We start from the raw sequence: 18,797 nt of genomic DNA, 5'->3' as shown, positions 1-18,797 counted from the left end.
TAGCACCGTCACTACCTTAGGCCTCCCCCTGTCACTAGACAAGACTACTGTACCCACCACTAGTCTAGTCCTCTCAGGCGTCACACTCGTTCCACGCCACACAGTCTAGTCCCCCCGTGGTCAAACTCGGGCGTTTCGCTAGGAAGTAGTTAAGTTCCTACTAGTTGGAACTTATTCGTAAGGATCTTCATTCTGGTTGGTTCCTTGAATTCTGCTACGCGCATTATTCCCCAAGGTAGTTCATTTATTTCTAGGCTGTTGGGCTTATCAACGGGCCTTCCAGATGTACCTTGGACGCTCAGATTCCCCGGCTAGGGTAGTCCTGGCTATGTGATTGGTATTCCTGGTTCACCAGCATGGGGTCTCCATGTTCATCCCACCGGGATCCGCCCGATCCTCCACATTTGGCGAACCCTCTACGTCTGGCCGGACGCAGCCGCCGTTACCGGGTTGGCAGCACTCATAAACTCTTCTTTAGGTGTTTGTTGGCCGGTTAGGTCTCTTGACTTATCCGCCTCTCGTGAGACTTCGGCCTTTTTAGGGTTTTACCGATAGTAACGCCGGCTTTCGCATGGGGCAATCCTGGACAGGTATGGCTGTGAAGTATTAGTATCAACTAGGCAGCCGAGACGAGATCAAGTAGGGCCGTTCATCTTCTTTGATCATCATGAGGCTGGTTCGCTGGCTGACCTGGGAGGCAGCCACCGGTCAGTTCTTCCTCTTTGGCGATATTCACAAGTTCCCCAAGTTCGTCAAGTTGATCCTGGGCTAGCCCGGTTTTTGGCTCACGGTGACAATTGTCCCGGGTGGCCGTATCTGCGGACACAAGGAGGACTCACGCCAGAGCCTTGACCATCTTCCAAGGTTCTCAATTGAACTTGTCTTACACGGTCGTTCAGTTCACCATGGTCGCATTCGCTGTTTTTGCCACCTTTTAGCTCAGACTTCTCTTTAACACGGGCAAACTTACTTTGTCTAGCGTACAATCCACTCTTTGTCATCTGCTCCAAGCCTTTCTCCTTTTCCTCAGGGTTGTCCAGTGAAGAAGGTATTGCAGGTTTGGTAGGGAGAGCATCACGAGACATAAAACGCTGCCCTTAGATGGGAATTCCGGACCTTCTGGCGTACTGGACACGTCACCATTCGAACCTCATACTTCCTAGTCATCAACTTCCATTTATTAGTCCATGGGCTCTTGGTCCCGGGATTTCACCTTTGCAACCCGGTCGGCTAGGCAATCGTGCCTCCTCGAGAGGTTAGGTAGGTAGAGGTCCGCTGTCCTTTCACTCCGACGTTCATAGGCCGGGCAGACTTTCCATCCGTTGGCATCCCCGTCTACCCGACCGAGGTTAACTGGTGCCTAATTGGAATCCGGAGAATCTTCCAGCTCGGGGCTCTCCCAGCCGCTCTCCGCTATTCTCCCTGACAGGTAGTCCCCTAACCACTACCTAATTCATGTTTTACATTCGCTCTTTGTGCATTGAATTAGGCTGGGACCCCTCTTCGCATTCCGGACATTCATTCAGAACAGGGGCGGCTTCAGCTGCTTCTAGTGCCAATACACCAGGGCACATAATTATAACCAGGGCGATGGGAATCAGCTATTTTCCACGCATACACCCCTCACCCGGGGAAAGAGGTAAGGTTAGCCTTCAAGAATCTTGTATCGTGAGTTGTGACAAGTATTAGTGTGTTTACCGCTTACTTTTTGCCCTCTTTTATTTACAGGCCTACCCCCTACGTCGGTTCCGGCACACCACACCGACTTATCCATACCTGCAGGTTCTAATCATCATTAATTAGCCGACCACAAGTGTTAGGCCGCAGGCCTATATTTGTGGGAGGAGCTAGCGTGCCTTTAAGACGCTGCTCCTCCCCTCCCCGCCTGCCGCGTCACACGCTGTCACCCCACCCACCTTCACCCTTTTTTAATACTCTATCCCTCGGGTGGGCCCTCTTTTATTTACAGGCCTACCCCCTACGTCGGTTCCGGCACACCACACCGACTTATCCATACCTGCAGGTTCTAATCATCATTAATTAGCCGACCACAAGTATCATAGGGCAGAGTCCCTGCCAATGTCTTCTGAATTCTTGTGTCTTTAGTATATGTATCGTAGTGTAGAGTCCCTGCCAATGTCTCCTGAGTTCTTGTGTCTTTAGCATATGTATCGTAGTGTAGAGTCCATGCAAATGTCTCCTAAGTTCTTGTGTCTTTAGTATATGTATCGTAGTTTAGAATCCCTGCCAATGTCTTCTGAGTTCTTGTGTCTTTAGTATATGAATAGTAGTGTAGAGTCCTTGCCAATGTCTCCTGAGTTCTTCATGTCTTTAGTATATATATCGTAGTGTAGAGTCCCTGCCAATGTCTCCTGGGTTCTTGTGTCTTTAGTATATGTATCATAGTGTAGAGTCCCTGCCAATGTCTCCTGAGTTCTTGTGTCTTTAGTATATGTATCGTAGTGTAGAGTCCCCGCCAATGTCTCCTGAGTTCTTTTTGTCTTTAGTATATGTATCATAGTGTAGAGTCCCTGTCAATGTCCCCTGAGTTCTTGTGTCTTTAGTATATGTATCGTAGTGTAGAGTCCCTGCCAATGTCCCATGAGTTCTTTATGTCTTTAGTATATGTATCGTAGTGTAGAGTCCCTGCCAATGTCCCATGAGTTCTTTATGTCTTTAGTATATGTATCGTAGTGTAGAGTCCCTGCCAATGTCCCATGAGTTCTTTATGTCTTCAGTATATGTATCGTAGTGTAGAGTCCCTGCCAATGTCTCCTGAGTTCTTGTGTCTTTAGAATACGTATCGTAGTGTAGAGTCCCTGCCAATGTCTTCTGAGTTCTTGTGTCTTTAGAATACGTATCGTAGTGTAGAGTCCCTGCCAATGTCTCCTGAGTTCTTATGTCTTTAGTATATGTATGGTAGTGTAGAGTCCCTGCCAATGTCTCCTGAGTTCTTATGTCTTTAGTATATGTATGGTAGTGTAGAGTCCCTGCCAATGTCTCCTGAGTTCTTGTGTCTTTAGAATACGTATCGTAGTGTAGAGTCCCTGCCAATGTCTTCTGAGTTCTTGTGTCTTTAGAATACGTATCGTAGTGTAGAGTCCCTGCCAATGTCTCCTGAGTTCTTATGTCTTTAGTATATGTATCGTAGTGTAGAGTCCCTGCCAATGTCTCCTGAGTTCTTGTGTCTTTAGTATATGTATTGTAGTGTAGGGTCCCTGCCAATGTCTCCTGAGTTCTTCATGTCTTTAGTATATGTATCGTAGTGTAGAGTCCCTGCCAATGTCTCCTGAGTTCTTGTGTCTTTAGAATACGTATCGTAGTGTAGAGTCCCTGCCAATGTCTTCTGAGTTCTTGTGTCTTTAGAATACGTATCGTAGTGTAGAGTCCCTGCCAATGTCTCCTGAGTTCTTATGTCTTTAGTTGTATGTATGGTAGTGTAGAGTCCCTGCCAATGTCTCCTGAGTTCTTGTGTCTTTAGAATACGTATCGTAGTGTAGAGTCCCTGCCAATGTCTTCTGAGTTCTTGTGTCTTTAGAATACGTATCGTAGTGTAGAGTCCCTGCCAATGTCTCCTGAGTTCTTATGTCTTTAGTATATGTATCGTAGTGTAGAGTCCCTGCCAATGTCTCCTGAGTTCTTGTGTCTTTAGTATACGTATCGTAGTGTAGAATCCCTGCCAATGTCTCCTGAGTTCTTGTGTTTTTAGTATATGTATCGTAGTGTAGAGTCCCTGCCAACATCTCCTGAGTTCTTTTTGTCTTTAGTATATGTATCGTAGTATAGAGTCTCTGTCAATGTCCCCTGAGTTCTTGTGTCTTTAGTATATGTATCGTAGTGTAGAGTCCCTGCCAATGTCCCATGAGTTCTTTATGTCTTTAGTACATGTATCGTAGTGTAGAGTCCCTGCCAATGTCCCATGAGTTCTTTATGTCTTCAGTATATGTATCGTAGTGTAGAGTCCCTGCCAATGTCTCCTGAGTTCTTGTGTCTTTAGTATATGTATTGTAGTGTAGGGTCCCTGCCAATGTCTCCTGAGTTCTTCATGTCTTTAGTATATGTATCGTAGTGTAGAGTCCCTGCCAATGTCTCCTGAGTTCTTGTGTCTTTAGAATACGTATCGTAGTGTAGAGTCCCTGCCAATGTCTTCTGAGTTCTTGTGTCTTTAGAATACGTATCGTAGTGTAGAGTCCCTGCCAATGTCTCCTGAGTTCTTATGTCTTTAGTATATGTATGGTAGTGTAGAGTCCCTGCCAATGTCTCCTGCGTTCTTGTGTCTTTAGAATACGTATCGTAGTGTAGAGTCCCTGCCAATGTCTTCTGAGTTCTTGTGTCTTTAGAATACGTATCGTAGTGTAGAGTCCCTGCCAATGTCTCCTGAGTTCTTATGTCTTTAGTATATGTATCGTAGTGTAGAGTCCCTGCCAATGTCTCCTGAGTTCTTGTGTCTTTAGTATACGTATCGTAGTGTAGAATCCCTGCCAATGTCTCCTGAGTTCTTGTGTTTTTAGTATATGTATCGTAGTGTAGAGTCCCTGCCAACGTCTCCTGAGTTCTTGTGTCTTTAGTATATGTATCATAGTGTAGAGTCCCCACCAATGTCTCCTGAGTTCTTTTTGTCTTTAGTATATGTATCGTAGTGTAGAGTCCCTGCCAATGTCCCATGAGTTCTTTATGTCTTTAGTATATGTATCATAGTGTAGAGTCCCTGCCAATGTCTTCTGAGTTCTTGTGTCTTTAGAATACGTATCATAGTGTAGAGTCCCTGCCAATGTCTCCTGAGTTCTTATGTCTTTAGTATATGTATTGTAGTGTAGGGTCCCTGCCAATGTCTCCTGAGTTCTTCATGTCTTTAGTATATGTATCGTAGTGTAGAATCCCTGCCAATGTCTCCTGAGTTCTTGTGTCTTTAGAATACGTATCGTAGTGTAGAGTCCCTGCCAATGTCTTCTGAGTTCTTGTGTCTTTAGAATACGTATCGTAGTGTAGAGTCCCTGCCAATGTCTCCTGAGTTCTTATGTCTTTAGTATATGTATCATAGTGTAGAGTCCCTGCCAATGTCTCCTGAGTTCTTGTGTCTTTAGAATACGTATCGTAGTGTAGAGTCCCTGCCAATGTCTCCTGAGTTCTTATGTCTTTAGTATATGTATCGTAGTGTAGAGTCCCTGCCAATGTCTCCTGAGTTCTTGTGTCTTTGGAATATGTATCGTAGTGTAGAGTCCCTGCCAATGTCTCCTGAGTTCTTGTGTCTTTAGTATACGTATCATAGTGTAGAATCCCTGCCAATGTCTCCTGAGTTCTTGTGTCTTTAGTATATATATCGTAGTGTAGAGTCCCTGCCAACGTCTCCTAAGTTCTTGTGTCTTTAGTATATGTATTGTAGTGTAGGGTCCCTGCCAATGTCTCCTGAGTTCTTCATGTCTTTAGTATATGTATCGTAGTGTAGAATCCCTGCCAATGTCTCCTGAGTTCTTGTGTCTTTAGAATACGTATCGTAGTGTAGAGTCCCTGCCAATGTCTTCTGAGTTCTTGTGTCTTTAGAATATGTATCGTAGTGTAGAGTCCCTGCCAATGTCTCCTGAGTTCTTATGTCTTTAGTATATGTATCATAGTGTAGAGTCCCTGCCAATGTCTCCTGAGTTCTTGTGTCTTTAGAATACGTATCGTAGTGTAGAGTCCCTGCCAATGTCTCCTGAGTTCTTATGTCTTTAGTATATGTATCGTAGTGTAGAGTCCCTGCCAATGTCTCCTGAGTTCTTGTGTCTTTGGAATATGTATCGTAGTGTAGAGTCCCTGCCAATGTCTCCTGAGTTCTTGTGTCTTTAGTATACGTATCATAGTGTAGAATCCCTGCCAATGTCTCCTGAGTTCTTGTGTCTTTAGTATATATATCGTAGTGTAGAGTCCCTGCCAATGTCTCCTAAGTTCTTGTGTCTTTAGTATATGTATTGTAGTGTAGAGTCCCCACCAATGTCTCCTGAGTTCTTTTTGTCTTTAGTATATGTATCGTAGTGTAGAGTCCCTGTCAATGTCCCCTGAGTTCTTGTGTCTTTAGTATATGTATCATAGTGTAGAGTCCCTGCCAATGTCTTCTGAGTTCTTGTGTCTTTAGTATATGTATCGTAGTGTAGAGTCCCTGCCAATGTCTCCTGAGTTCTTATGCCTTTAGTATATGTATCGTAGTGTAGAGTCCCTGCCAATGTCTCCTGAGTTCTTGTGTCTTGGGAATATGTATCGTAGTGTAGAGTCCCTACCAATGTCTCCTGAGTTCTTGTGTTTTTAGTATACGTATCGTAGTGTAGAATCCCTGCCAATGTCTTCTGAGTTCTTGTGTCTTTGGAATATGTATCGTAGTGTAGAGTCCCTGCCAATGTCTCCTGAGTTCTTTATGTCTTTAGTATATGTATCGTAGTGTAGAGTGTCTGCCAATGTCTCCTGAGTTCTCGTGTCTTTAGTATATGTATCGTAGTGTAGAGTTCCTGCCAATGTCTCCTGGGTTCTTTATGTCTTTGGAATACGTATCGTAGTGTAGAGCAGTGGTTCTCAATTCCGGTCCTCGGGACCCACTAACAGGCCAGATTTTAAGTATTACCTTGGGGAGATCCAGACTAGAATACTGCAATCACTGAGCAGCAAATGGGATCACCTGTGATGTAATTTAGTTATCTTGCAAACCTGGCCTGTTGGTGGGTCCCGAGGACCGGAGTTGAGAACCACTGGTGTAGAGTCCTTGCCAATGTCTCCTGAGTTCTTGTGTCTTTGGAATATGTTACGTAGTGTAGAGTCCCTGCCAATGTCTCCTGTCCTGAGTTCTTGTGTCTTTAGTATATGTATCGTAGTGTAGAGTCCCTGCCAATGTCTCCTGAGTTCTTGTGTCTTTAGAATATGTATCGTAGTGTAGAGTCCCTGCCAATGTCTCCTGAGTTCTTGTGTCTTTAGAATATGTATCGTAGTGTAGAATCCCTGCCAATGTCTCTTGAGTTCTTTTGTCTTTGGAATATGTAACATAGTGTAGAGTCCCTGCCAATGTCCCCTGAGTTCTTGTGTCTTTAGTATGTGTATCATAATGTAGAGTCCCTGCCAATGTTCTTAAAGCCTGGTACACAGCACTAGTTGTTTTCATTCAACCCAGCAGGTTGAATGAAAAAAAACTGACAGCTCCGGTTGGGGCGCGCTGTACTAACAATCTGATGTTTGTACAGCCATCTCCCCCTCTGAGCTGTTGTGTTCTGACTCTCATGTGGGGCCAGGGTAATGATAGAGGTAAGTTTAATACCGTGTGGAAGGTTAGGATTTTTTTATACTGTGGTTTATTTTAGATTTTGCATAGTAATGTGTCAAGGACTTTGCAAAATTGCAAAACTTTCAATTTTGCTCCTTGAGTTGCTTAAGTTCAATTGCTTAAAGAAAAAAAAAAGAGAGATCTTTTTTTTTTCTTTAATTTATTAGGTATAAGTATTTATGTATTTGTTTTATTTTTTATTTAGGGTGGTTTATTTTTGGTAGTTTAGTTGGTTTCATTTATTTAATTTAGTGTTCATAGAATTTGTAACTGTATTTTACTTTTTTACGTGTGTTACTGTTATTTGTGTGAGGTCATTTTACTTTAATTTACTTTTTTTTTTTTTTTGCTCTCTTTTTCTTTCTTTGGGAAAAGTAATATAATGAGGCTAATGAGGGGATATTTTCTGGCACAAAGACAGGGCCAGGAATAGTTAACAGGAGCTTCCCTGCCCTATCTATATACTATATATAGCTTTCAAACAATGCTTCTTCTGCCCATTACAAATTCAAAATGTTTGTTGTTTTTAATTCTTTCAATTAATTTCAGGTAATTGGGATAAATAACATAGGCAGTTTTAATCCTATGCCATCCTATTCCATTACTTTTTAAAGATTTTTTTTTCTATCGACTCATTTGTAGCACTCTGATTTTAATTCATTGCTAAAGAGATGATTGCCATGGGGAAGTAAATTTGCTTGGTAGCATAATATTAAAGCCAGTAGTAGTTTTGTCTAGTTCTATGCATTTCTGGTAATTCTGGTAAATTTTTGTCCCTGTTTAAACTGAATGCCAAACTAGTGGATATGCTTTAAAAAAACAAATCAACCAGATAAATGTAAATGGGAACAAAGCTTGTGTACTCACAATGGAAGTGACTCCTTCTGAATGAAGGCTTCAAAAAGTTGTTAATTCTTAAATGCATTGTAAAATATTGTTACAGTGTATTTCATTTTAGTAAAATGTGAGCTCCAGCAACCTTGGCAGTGTAAAAGTGTTTTCCTATTTAAAGTGCCTCTAAATCAAAAAATAAAAATGTCATCTATGACAGCAGTTCTTATTTGTGATGGCTTTTTCAGCAAGTACAGAAATAAATACAATAAACATGTTAAAGATATATATGTGTGTATATATATATATATATATATATGTATATATTTATATATATATTTATATATATATATATATATATTATTATATGGTTTATAGTTACTCTCTTATATTCTTTTTTTTTTTTTTGGTCCTTAATTTTTTTTGTGAAATAAACAAAAACATTTTGTTTGAAAAATCTTTATTTTTTTTTAAATATTTATTTTCATTTTCATAAAATATGCAAATACAATTACATACTTTTAACACACAGAATACAGAAGAATCAAAGATGCTAATATCCAAAATTTATATATAAGATATATAAAAAACAAACCTATAATCACATATGGTAAAGCAGACACTCTCCTTAGTAAGGAACAAGGATAAAGTCTTTTAACCTGATTTTTTTAGACTTTATTTTAATTCCTTTAATTACAAAAAGTCTTAATTTTTTTTTGGTAAATAACTTTGCTATGCTTTACAATAGAAACAAAAATGTGTCCCTCTGGGAAAAAAAAAAAGAATGATTATTGCTATCATAAATGGGAAAGAAGTGCAGCGCTATAAATAAATAATTAAAGAACTGGGACTTCAACAGGTGTGACAATCCTGCAACAATCTCAGTCTGGATATATATAAAATATCACAAATGTGAAGATAAAATTTAATTAAAATGGAATTAAAGTTTTTATAATCCCTACACCATGTGTCAACATATAGAAATATGTTCATAAGAATAAAAATATATATTGTGTTGAAAAATTGGTTTAGGCCCGAAGATTGGCTTTTACTGTGTGCTGACCTATAAAGTTAAATACACCTGTGCAAATTAAGACAAATAAACAAAAGAAAACATGTACAAAAAATTGATAATAGAAAAAACTGTCCAAAATCCCTCGCGATAAAGCTCTGCGGGGAGAGTGCTATATGGATTTCAACAGTCTTTACATTTCATCCTTAAAGACCATCCATTCATGTATAAACCACCACGAATAATAGAGGGGGGCTTACCAGATGTAGTGGGCTCAAATAGGCATGCGCCCAATGGGCCAATAAAGCATTAACAGCCAGCGGTGACCGCCTCAACTCCTCCAATTAAAGTATACAGCCGATGGTAATCTCCTTCACTCAAAATAGAAGACAACAAGCGCTTGTATCAAAGAACCTCAAAAGATCATGGGTATCGCAGTGGCATCAAGGTTACGACCTGACACGTTTCGTCTCATTAGACATAATCTGGGGTGCACTTCTTTTCCTTTTATATTTGTACACAGATAAGTCTTCTGTGGTGTTAGCAGGTGTCCAATAGTTTTGATAGTTGGCGCAGTATTTCCTCCCCATTATACATGATTATTGCTATCAGGTATACCAGCCACTAGTGATAACCACATATAAAATCCAACAGGGTGGTTGTACCCAAGTTGATCAATCAATGCAAAAGAAAAATAGCTACATGGTAAGGAAAGGAAGGGAAGGTAAGTCATCTGTAGACTAAGGCCGGTCATAGATGGTTCAAATCTCGGCCAGGTCAGCAGGAATCAGCCAAGATTCCAACCATGTATGTGCAGGCTGAATGTACCTACTGAAGTTGCTTTGAAACTATAAATAGCTCCAATCCCCTACAGAATCCATATCGCTAATATTTTCTGTGTTCTCTTACAGATCTAACAATAGGAAAACCAGGTAAGCTTTTGTCTTTCATGCCTTCTTCAGTGAAATTTCTAAGTGAAAGGAAGGGGGCAGAAGGGGGCCTGTCTCAGCAACGCCCCCTTCCTTCCCCATGTTCTGATGTCACTTTCGGCTAATTGATAATTTTATTAAACTTGTAGTGTTTTAATGCTGCACCCAGACTGGCACTCTTTGTTGTTTTCATCATTGAGATCCCTTCACATCTCTTAGGAGCTGCCTTTGAGTGCTGCTTATGTTGCTTTGCCTTTGTGGACTTCAGTCGTAACATACCTCATGTGCCATCTAAAAAAAAAAAGATCTGCAGACTCTTCCACCATTGACCCAGGCCATATCTCCTAACAATCTCCTTTCGTTTAATTTTTAACTGGAGTATTTTTATTGGTTTCATTTGGTCCCCAGAGGGCTAAGTTGATGTGTAAATATGTTCAACGATTGTATTAACAAACTAAACCCTTGTTTTTAATGCATAATGTTAGACAGGAAACTTTGGTTGGTTAGCAGGGTGGTCGGTAAGTTGAGCCGGAAATTTCTTTGGTTTTGTTTTGGTTAGGTTGCCCTTCCATGTGCTCCTTGCTGCAAAAGCCAGTTATAGGTGAGGGCAGTGGCCATTTGTTTGTTCTATATTCACAAGGTACCTTGAAGTCCTTCTGTTTACTGAAACAGGATTTCAAAATTCCTAACATCTGGCATTTTAGGCATTTCCAACTTTGACATTTGGTTAGGGCCATGTGATGCAGTCTTTCAGAGACTATTTTGCCCCAACCGAATCATACACAACTGATCTCCAGAATCTATAGTAATGTGTTGCAGGGTAAACCCTCAAACTGCCCCAAATACAAGAATGTTGGAATGCAGATATCCCAGACTGGAGTGACCAAGTCTGGAAAGAATTGTCTAATCCTTTTTTTTAGGATGGTTGGATAAACGTATTCCATTGCATAATTTCCATGGGACGCACTTCACTCCTGTCTACCTGTAAAAAACAATACACCCCATCTGTCACAAATGCCAGGTGTCAGGTGGGAACATTTTACATATGGTCTAGGATGTCCCAAAGTCAAACCAAGTCAGGTGACACTAGAATTGTTTCCCACATGGGCACCCTAGTCTTCAACGTTTGCCAATCGTAATGTAAATGTCTGTTCACATTATTTAATTTTGTCCAATAAAGCTTTTGGGGAAAAATAATGTATATATTTCCCATCCCCTATATTGGCAATATGAAGTGGTGTCTTTTTGGTATCTTTGGTGATATTGACTTGGGCATTGCCAAGAACACGTGTTTACAACTTTGTTTATGCCAGGAAAACAATATTTCTAAATTGGACATCCATTGAAGTCCCAAGGAAATAATGCCTAGAAACTTGATGAATAAAGTGCTACCTCTCTGTAAAGTAACATATGAGACTCGAGGTTGTCCTACTAAATTCCAAAAATGTGGGGTTAACCTTTTGTCCTAATACTCATGAATCAAAATTCTGTAAAAAGTCCTTCCCTATGGTAATATGACCTCAATCCTCATGTCTACATCCAGCATGTTCCACAATCCAGCATAAAAAACAACTCTCACACTGTATTGATTTAAATCCACAAAGTGTGTTCATTAGTAAGCATTACAATATGTACAGGCTTTTTAATTGTGCAAAAGGACTATTGCTTCTTGTTTAATTAAGGTACAAAAAACGCCTGCAAGCTTCTGTAATGAAATACTACTACACCCTTGTCCTAAGCAGGGTTGCTAGTAAATTTAGTTGTGCTAGGTGGTAGCTAGTCTGGCTGATTTATATTCTTGTGGTCATTGGATTTCCCTCCTAATACTGGTTTGGCTGTAATTCTCATTTCTGTGAGTAGGTGGCACTGTTACCTTTGGCATTAGTGTGATGAATTACAATGAGTCAGGTATGAATATGTATGTTTCTCTCAGCCAATCACAATGGTAGCTGAGCATGCTGGGAGAGGCAATTTATTTGGAGGGAGTCGGGTGATCTGTCTCTTACCACCCAGACCCCTGTCTGGATGGGTGTGTGAGGAGTAGCGGCTGCTGGGTAGGCCCGAAGTCTGAGGCCTAACCATGTGCTCAGGGCCCTGGAAGGAAGAGCCTGCACACTGCTTGAAAGGGTGAAGGAAGGGAGGAAGACCTGAGATGGTGTACCAGTGGTGACTCTGCCATGAACCGGGGAACCATGGAGAGCCTGGGAAAGCATCCAGAGCGAATCATCCACAGAATTCCTGCACCTTCCGTTAGTTGCATACTATTGCCATAGGAGACTGGACCTATGGGGGAGGTGTTGCCTCCCAGGTCAGTCCACATCCTATGCTACAGAGTACAGATTGCTACAGGAGACTGGACCCAGGGGAGAGGAGTTGCCTCCCAGGTCAGTCCATCGCTTAAAGGCTCTTTTTCTGTACTGCTGTCTGCCTATTCTACACTTGTGTCTAAGGAGTCTGCCAATCTGCCATTTTTCACTAAGGGTGTCCTGTGCCCTACCCTTCTCTCCCATTTTGTTCCTGTTGTAAGAAAGAAACTTCTCTTTGGTTAAGCATAAAAGTGACTGGCGCCCAATAATAATAATCTACACCCTGAGGAGGAATCTCGGCCCTCCCTGTCTCTGGGGGCCACCATCAGGTCTCTGAAGGTGGGGGCACTACACACGTTTCAGCCTAATTATTTCATTTTTTTAATATGTTGGATAACATGTACCTGTGTATCCTGATTTACTCAACAAAGTAGAATATAAAAAATTCTCCTACAAAGTGAACCTAAAAACTGCAGAGATCTCAAGTCTGGATTCTCTATGTGATGTATAACTGAGGATCCACCCAAAAGAGAAATTTCCTTTTTCGTTGAAACAGCCATGTGTGGTACTTTTGCTAAAAGGTTATGCTTTGCTTGTCCTGTAATGGAGACACATTAGAAATTATACAACGTAATTTATCTTGGTGACCCCATTGGTTTTAATGAGAAGAGTTTTACTTTGTATTGTTTTATACTGCGTTGCCCTGTAGGTTCTTCAGGGAGGCCTGTGTTAACCTTCACCCCAAACTGGAACAAGATCTTCACAGAAGAGAATATAACAATGAGCTGTGATGGTGATAGAGATGGAGGAGACCTGACCTACCTATGGTACAAGGATAATGAAAACATACATGAAGATAGAGAATATAACATTCACAATGCCCGGATATCAGACAGCGGGGATTACCAGTGTCAGGTCCCTGATGGTGATAGAAGTGAACCCATCACACTGAATGTTACTGATGGTGAGTCAATGGGAATGTGAATCAATTAAAGAAAACCTCCAGTATGAAAGAATATATTAGTTGCTAATGACAGATCTGATTCTATATATATCGCCCCCTAAAATTAGATTTTTATAGGGCCATTTTTCCCACAAATAGAGTTTTCTTTTGGTGGTATTTATTATGCAGGATTTATATAGCGCCAACAGTTTGCGCAGCGCTTTACAATGTGAGGGAAGACAATACAGTTACAATACAATAACTGGGACTCATGCCTGCTTCCTGAATGCCCATTAGGAGAAACAGCAAGACATTAGGGAATATTGATTCACTAATGTCACACAACTGGGAGGGCTTTTGGCACAGTGATCTGTGCCCTTAGCCCACCCTTTTTCAAGACAATTAGAGCCTCCGGCTCTAATCATGTGCTTCTACAAAAAATAAAAAACATTGAAATCCATGCGTCTGGTGCCCTACATGTAGATTATGGGCCGAGCACATGGATTAGGGGGGGGGGGGGGGCGAATGGATGGGCTGCCACTGCCTACGGACTAAGACTGGGATTTCATTACCATTCATGTGTGTGTAAAGGCAGGCGTCTCAATACTTTTGGTAATATAGTGTACATGTTTTAATTTCCATATATATTCATACAGTAACCACACATTAATTATAAATTGTTAATCTCATTTGTGTTGCTCTGCTTTTCAGGTCAAGTCATCCTACAGGCACCAGTCCATGTGAAAGAAGGTGACACGGTGTCTCTCCGATGTTACAGTCGCTCTAGACAGCGTACGGGACGGACAACATTTTACAAGAATCAGCAAATCCTACAGACATCAATGAATGACTCTATCTCACTGGATAATAATCTCACAGATGGGACCGCCATTTACAGGTGTACAAAAGAAGTGCTCAATCATAAAGATCGTATTTTCAGCGATGAGATCCATGTTTCTTACACAGGTAGATTTCAACATAAGAACATGACTTGTAGCATTTGGAAAAGAACAAAACAGAACTTAAATTCAAACCGCATTCTGATATCTACCAAAATTGCCCAACAAACCACACAAAGCTTTCCATCCAACTTTAGCTAGCTCACAGGCATCAACCTCTTTACTCACTGAGAAAACCAATAGTAAATTCATCCATTATTCCAATCCCTGCCAATATTGTAAATAAAAATAAGTGCGCGGCAGTAATAGCAAAATTGCCAAACCAGCTGCAAACAAGACCTGTGCTTGTAATTAGAGATGTGCATGACAAAAAAATTTGTTTGGTTTCGTTTCGGAACTCATTTGTTCCATTTTTTTTTTTTGCTTCGTCATATGCGTTATGTTAGAACAATTCTTTTTCGGAATTTGTTTCATATATTCAGAATTAATTTCGTATAACCTGCCGCAGTATATCTGTATGGTTAAACATTAACAACAGGCCCAAACTATTTCATCCTGTCATCCAAATGAAACAAAAAATACAAGTGAATTGGTTGTTTTTCTTATTTTGGATATGTTGAAATTTATTACTATTGTATTTCGGAGATTTGGATACCTCTAAATCTCCAAATAACAAAAAATGTGACCAAATTTTGATTCGTACGAAATGAATCCCACATGTCTACTTGTAATCACCCCGAAAGAAATACAATCAAGGGTCCAGCTCCCTATTAGTCTATTTATATTATTTTTAATCTCAAGCCCTGATGGAAGGGTTGGTTTTGGACCCCAAAGCGCATTAGTACTTCTTTGATCGTCCTCCTGACCGTAACCTAGAATAAAGTCATATCTGGACCTTTTAGCAGTAGTGTGGCATTTTAACCTCTTGCCGACTGCCCACCGTAGTGTTACTGCGGCAGGGCGGCTCGGCTGCTCAAAATAACGTAGTACTATGTGATTTTGTGCACGAGGTCTCAGCGGCGCGCACCGCCAGGCCTGCGATCCCGCTGTGTTAAGGGCTGCAGGAGGAGCGGCGACGATTCGATTGCCGTCGGCCTCCCGCGATCGTCAGATAAACTGACAGAAGACCCGCCTGCTTATGTAAACAAAGCAGGCAAGTCTTCTGTTAGACAGGCAGAGAGAGATCAGAAGTTTCAGCTAAGCTACAACCCCGATCTCTCTGTGCCTGTCACAGAACCATCCCCCCCACACAGTCAGTAATCACATTTAGGCACACATTAACCCCTTTGATCACCCCCAGTGTTAACCCCTTCCCTGCCAGTGTCATTTATACAGTACCAGTGCTTATTTTTAGCACTGATTATTGTATTATTGTCACTGGTCCCCAAAAAGTGTCAAAAATGTCAGTTAGGGGCCCGATCTGTCCGCCGCAATGTCGCAGTCCCGCTAAAAAAAGCTGATCGCCGCCATTACTAATAAAAACAAAAAATAAATAAAAAATCCAAAAATCTATCCCGTAGTTTGTAAACGCTATAACTTTTGCGCAAACCAATTAATTGGGATTTTTATGTAGCAGAATACAAATTGGCCTACACTGATAAAAAATTGATTTTTTAAAAATTTTTATTGGGAATGTTTTATAGCAGAAAGTAAAAAATATGGCGTTTTTTTAAAAATTGTCGCTACTTTTTTTGTTTATTGCGCAAAATTTAAAAGCCACAGAGCTGATCAAATACCACCAAAAGAAAGCTCTATTTGTGGGGGTGAAAAAAAAACATCAATTGTATTTGTGTACAGTGTTGCACGACAGCGCAATTTTTAGTTAAATTAACGCAGTGCCGAATCACAAAAAAATGGCCTCATTAAGTGGGTAAAACCTTCCGGAGCTGAAGTGGTTAATTTACATTTTTGTTACAATACACTGTAAGCCAAGGAGACTTTGGAGATCTTTCAGATTGTAGAAACTAAATAATCACAAGCTTGTGGAACCACAGGTGCCGGCAGACCTACAGCAGCAAAAGCTGCCCACCATCTGGAGAATTACAGAGGAGAGGTCTTCATTTTTCCCTTAGGATACTACGGCCTATGTTGGTATATAATCCTAGTGTTTTTGACCCTTGTGGTCTTCATTTCTGAAGGTTATATGAGCGGTGGTGGAGCCTGCTATCGGTGGTGGAGTCTTCACTTCTTCACGTTTTCGGTCCATTTATCAACTATCGGTCGGAAACATACCAAGTCATATTTTCCTGGATTATCACTGACGTTCACCTTGATCAAGAGCTTTGGTCTCCTTGCTTTCTGGTGTTACATTAATTCACTCTTCAATTTTTTTCTGTCACAATACTTTGATAATATTTGTGTAAATTTTTATAATATCTCACATTTAGCGCAACTTAGTTTTTTGCTTAAGATTGTAGAAGCTGCCTGCCGGTTAAAAAGCTTACTTACATCAGTACCTTAACATAAGGTAACCCTATGGGTCTAACATTATTCATCCACTTTCCTTAACTCCTGTTACTTTGGGGAATATTAGTAAAATATATTTAAAAAAAAATATTTTGACAATTTTAGAGATTATATGGAAAGACACTTCACCTTCTAACCCACCACTGCCTTCTCCTTCTTCAAATTGTGTCTCGTCTTGTAGAGGATGTTGGGAGAGTTCCAGTGACCTTTACACCAGACTGGAACAAGTTTCTCACAGGAGACAATATAACAATGACATGCCATGGAGGAAGTGATGTGACCTATCAGTGGTTCCAGAATGGTATGGTGGTTGCAGAAGAAAAGAACTTTACAATAACATCTGCCCAGGTTGGACACAGCGGGATCTACCAATGCCGGACCAATCTCGGTAATAGTGCCTCATTCAGACTGGATGTCAATGATGGTGAGTTGGTCTTTTATTTAAAGAACTGTATTTTAACTCCTCCTTTGTTGTACTCCAATTATTTACAGAATGGGTCAATACCTGTAAGGCAAAAAAAAATGGGATAGGGGGGAGAGAGCTAGTTATACGGATGGAAAAAAATGTCAGAAAGGTAGGTATTGCACTCACATACACTAAGATGAACCCAGCATGTCAATATGTATAATGATGTCAGCTGGCAGTGGCTTCTGGAATTCTTCAATGGACAAGAAACAATAAACATGCGGAAGAGAAAAAAACACTGTTTAAGCGTAGTAAGTAGTAAAGGAACTCATAGAAAATTGTGAAGTAATGGGCGGCACAGTGGTGTAGTGGTTAGCACTTTCACCTAGCAGCAAGAGGGTCGCTGGTTCGAATCCCAACCACGACACTACCTGCCTGGAGTTTGCATGTTCTCCCTGTGCCTGCGTGGGTTTCCTCCCACACTCCAAAGACATGCTGGTAGGTTAATTGGATCCTGTAAAAAAAAAAAAAAAAAAAAAATTGCCCCTACTGTGTATGTATGTGAGTTAGGGACCTTAGATTGTAAGCTCCTTGAGGGCAGGGACTGATGTGAATGTGCAATGTATATGTAAAGCGTATATGTAAAATATGTATAGAATTATTATTCTGCTCATATCAAATAGGGGAACACTGAGGTCCTGCGCTGATTGTCATCTCCATCCACTCGAGAATATAAAAAATGAACAAGCATAGTAAAGCCTGCTAACATTTAAGTCCTTTTATTTAAAATATATATGAAGTACCTTCAATAAGCTGTAAACAGACACAAATGTCAGCTCATGAGAAAGGACGCAAAGAGTAACAGCTAAGCAAGAGTGATGTCTTCAGTAACAGCCAATCCCAACGTGTTTCGTCATCGGTGATGTCTTTTCAGGGGCAGGCCGAACGTCAGATACCACGCTCCATTGAAACACAGTCTGTGTAGTAATTAGCTAATCTAGTGAAACAAAGGATCGTATGCAAATGGATCTAGCGTAAGCTACACACATGTGGTACATAATAAGGTGTACAAAAGGTGCTGCTCCATCTAGTGCTTAGAATCCATACGGCCAATTAAAGAATCAAATTAAAAAGTTCAGAGCCAACACAAATAATCCATGACTGGTATTTATGCATAATGAAAGATAAATAATCATTAAATATAAATTAAAATTTAAATATGTGCACCACATACAGAAAAGTAATGTAATGTGTGTTTCATATTATCGCAGTGACATGTGATAACCCACCTATCCTAAACTAAGTAAAAACATGTACTAAGTAAAAGCTAAGCAAAATCAACCACACTCTCTGCACCCCATATATATCCCTGAAGAAGCCCATAGGGCGAAACGTGTTCGATTCAGGCACCCCGTTATATCTTTTTCTACAATGCAGGACATTGTGGATTACCTATATTTGGATGTTATACAAATAGATCTTATGTACAATATAATTCATACTTGAGAAGTGGGGTGCCATATTTCCTGAGGGTTGGCATTTAGCAGTGTGGCATGCTGTATTGATGTTTTTTAGGTTTGATACCGAAATCTTTTAATAAATTTGTAATAGAAAATATGTTTTTAATGAAGTGAACTCATGTTGGTGTAATCATTCTGGCAGAAGGGGGGTCAATGTCTTTAAAATCCCCAATATCTTCTCACAAACGTTTTTTCAGTTTTAT

General features: G+C 40.5%; 1 protein-coding gene across 1 annotated transcript in view; it reads left to right on the top strand.

Moving 5' to 3' along the window:
- LOC309569106 (Fc receptor-like protein 5) overlaps positions 1-18,797 on the top strand; it is a gene marked incomplete at its 3' end in the record, with an annotated part of 45,923 nt that overhangs the window by 13,666 nt on the left and 13,460 nt on the right. The window contains exons 2-5 of the mRNA XM_082274870.1: positions 10,037-10,057; positions 13,070-13,324; positions 14,015-14,269; positions 16,850-17,092. Coding sequence (XP_082130996.1) covers positions 10,037-10,057; positions 13,070-13,324; positions 14,015-14,269; positions 16,850-17,092 — 774 coding nt within the window. The remainder of the gene's footprint in view (positions 1-10,036; positions 10,058-13,069; positions 13,325-14,014; positions 14,270-16,849; positions 17,093-18,797) is intronic.

The sequence above is a fragment of the Pelophylax lessonae genome (assembly GCF_965119305.1).
Source record: "Pelophylax lessonae genome assembly, chromosome: 13".
In the NCBI taxonomy this organism is placed as follows: domain Eukaryota; kingdom Metazoa; phylum Chordata; class Amphibia; order Anura; family Ranidae; genus Pelophylax; species Pelophylax lessonae.
Note: the sequence above shows the minus strand (reverse complement) of the source record. Positions and strands in the feature narration are given on the sequence as shown.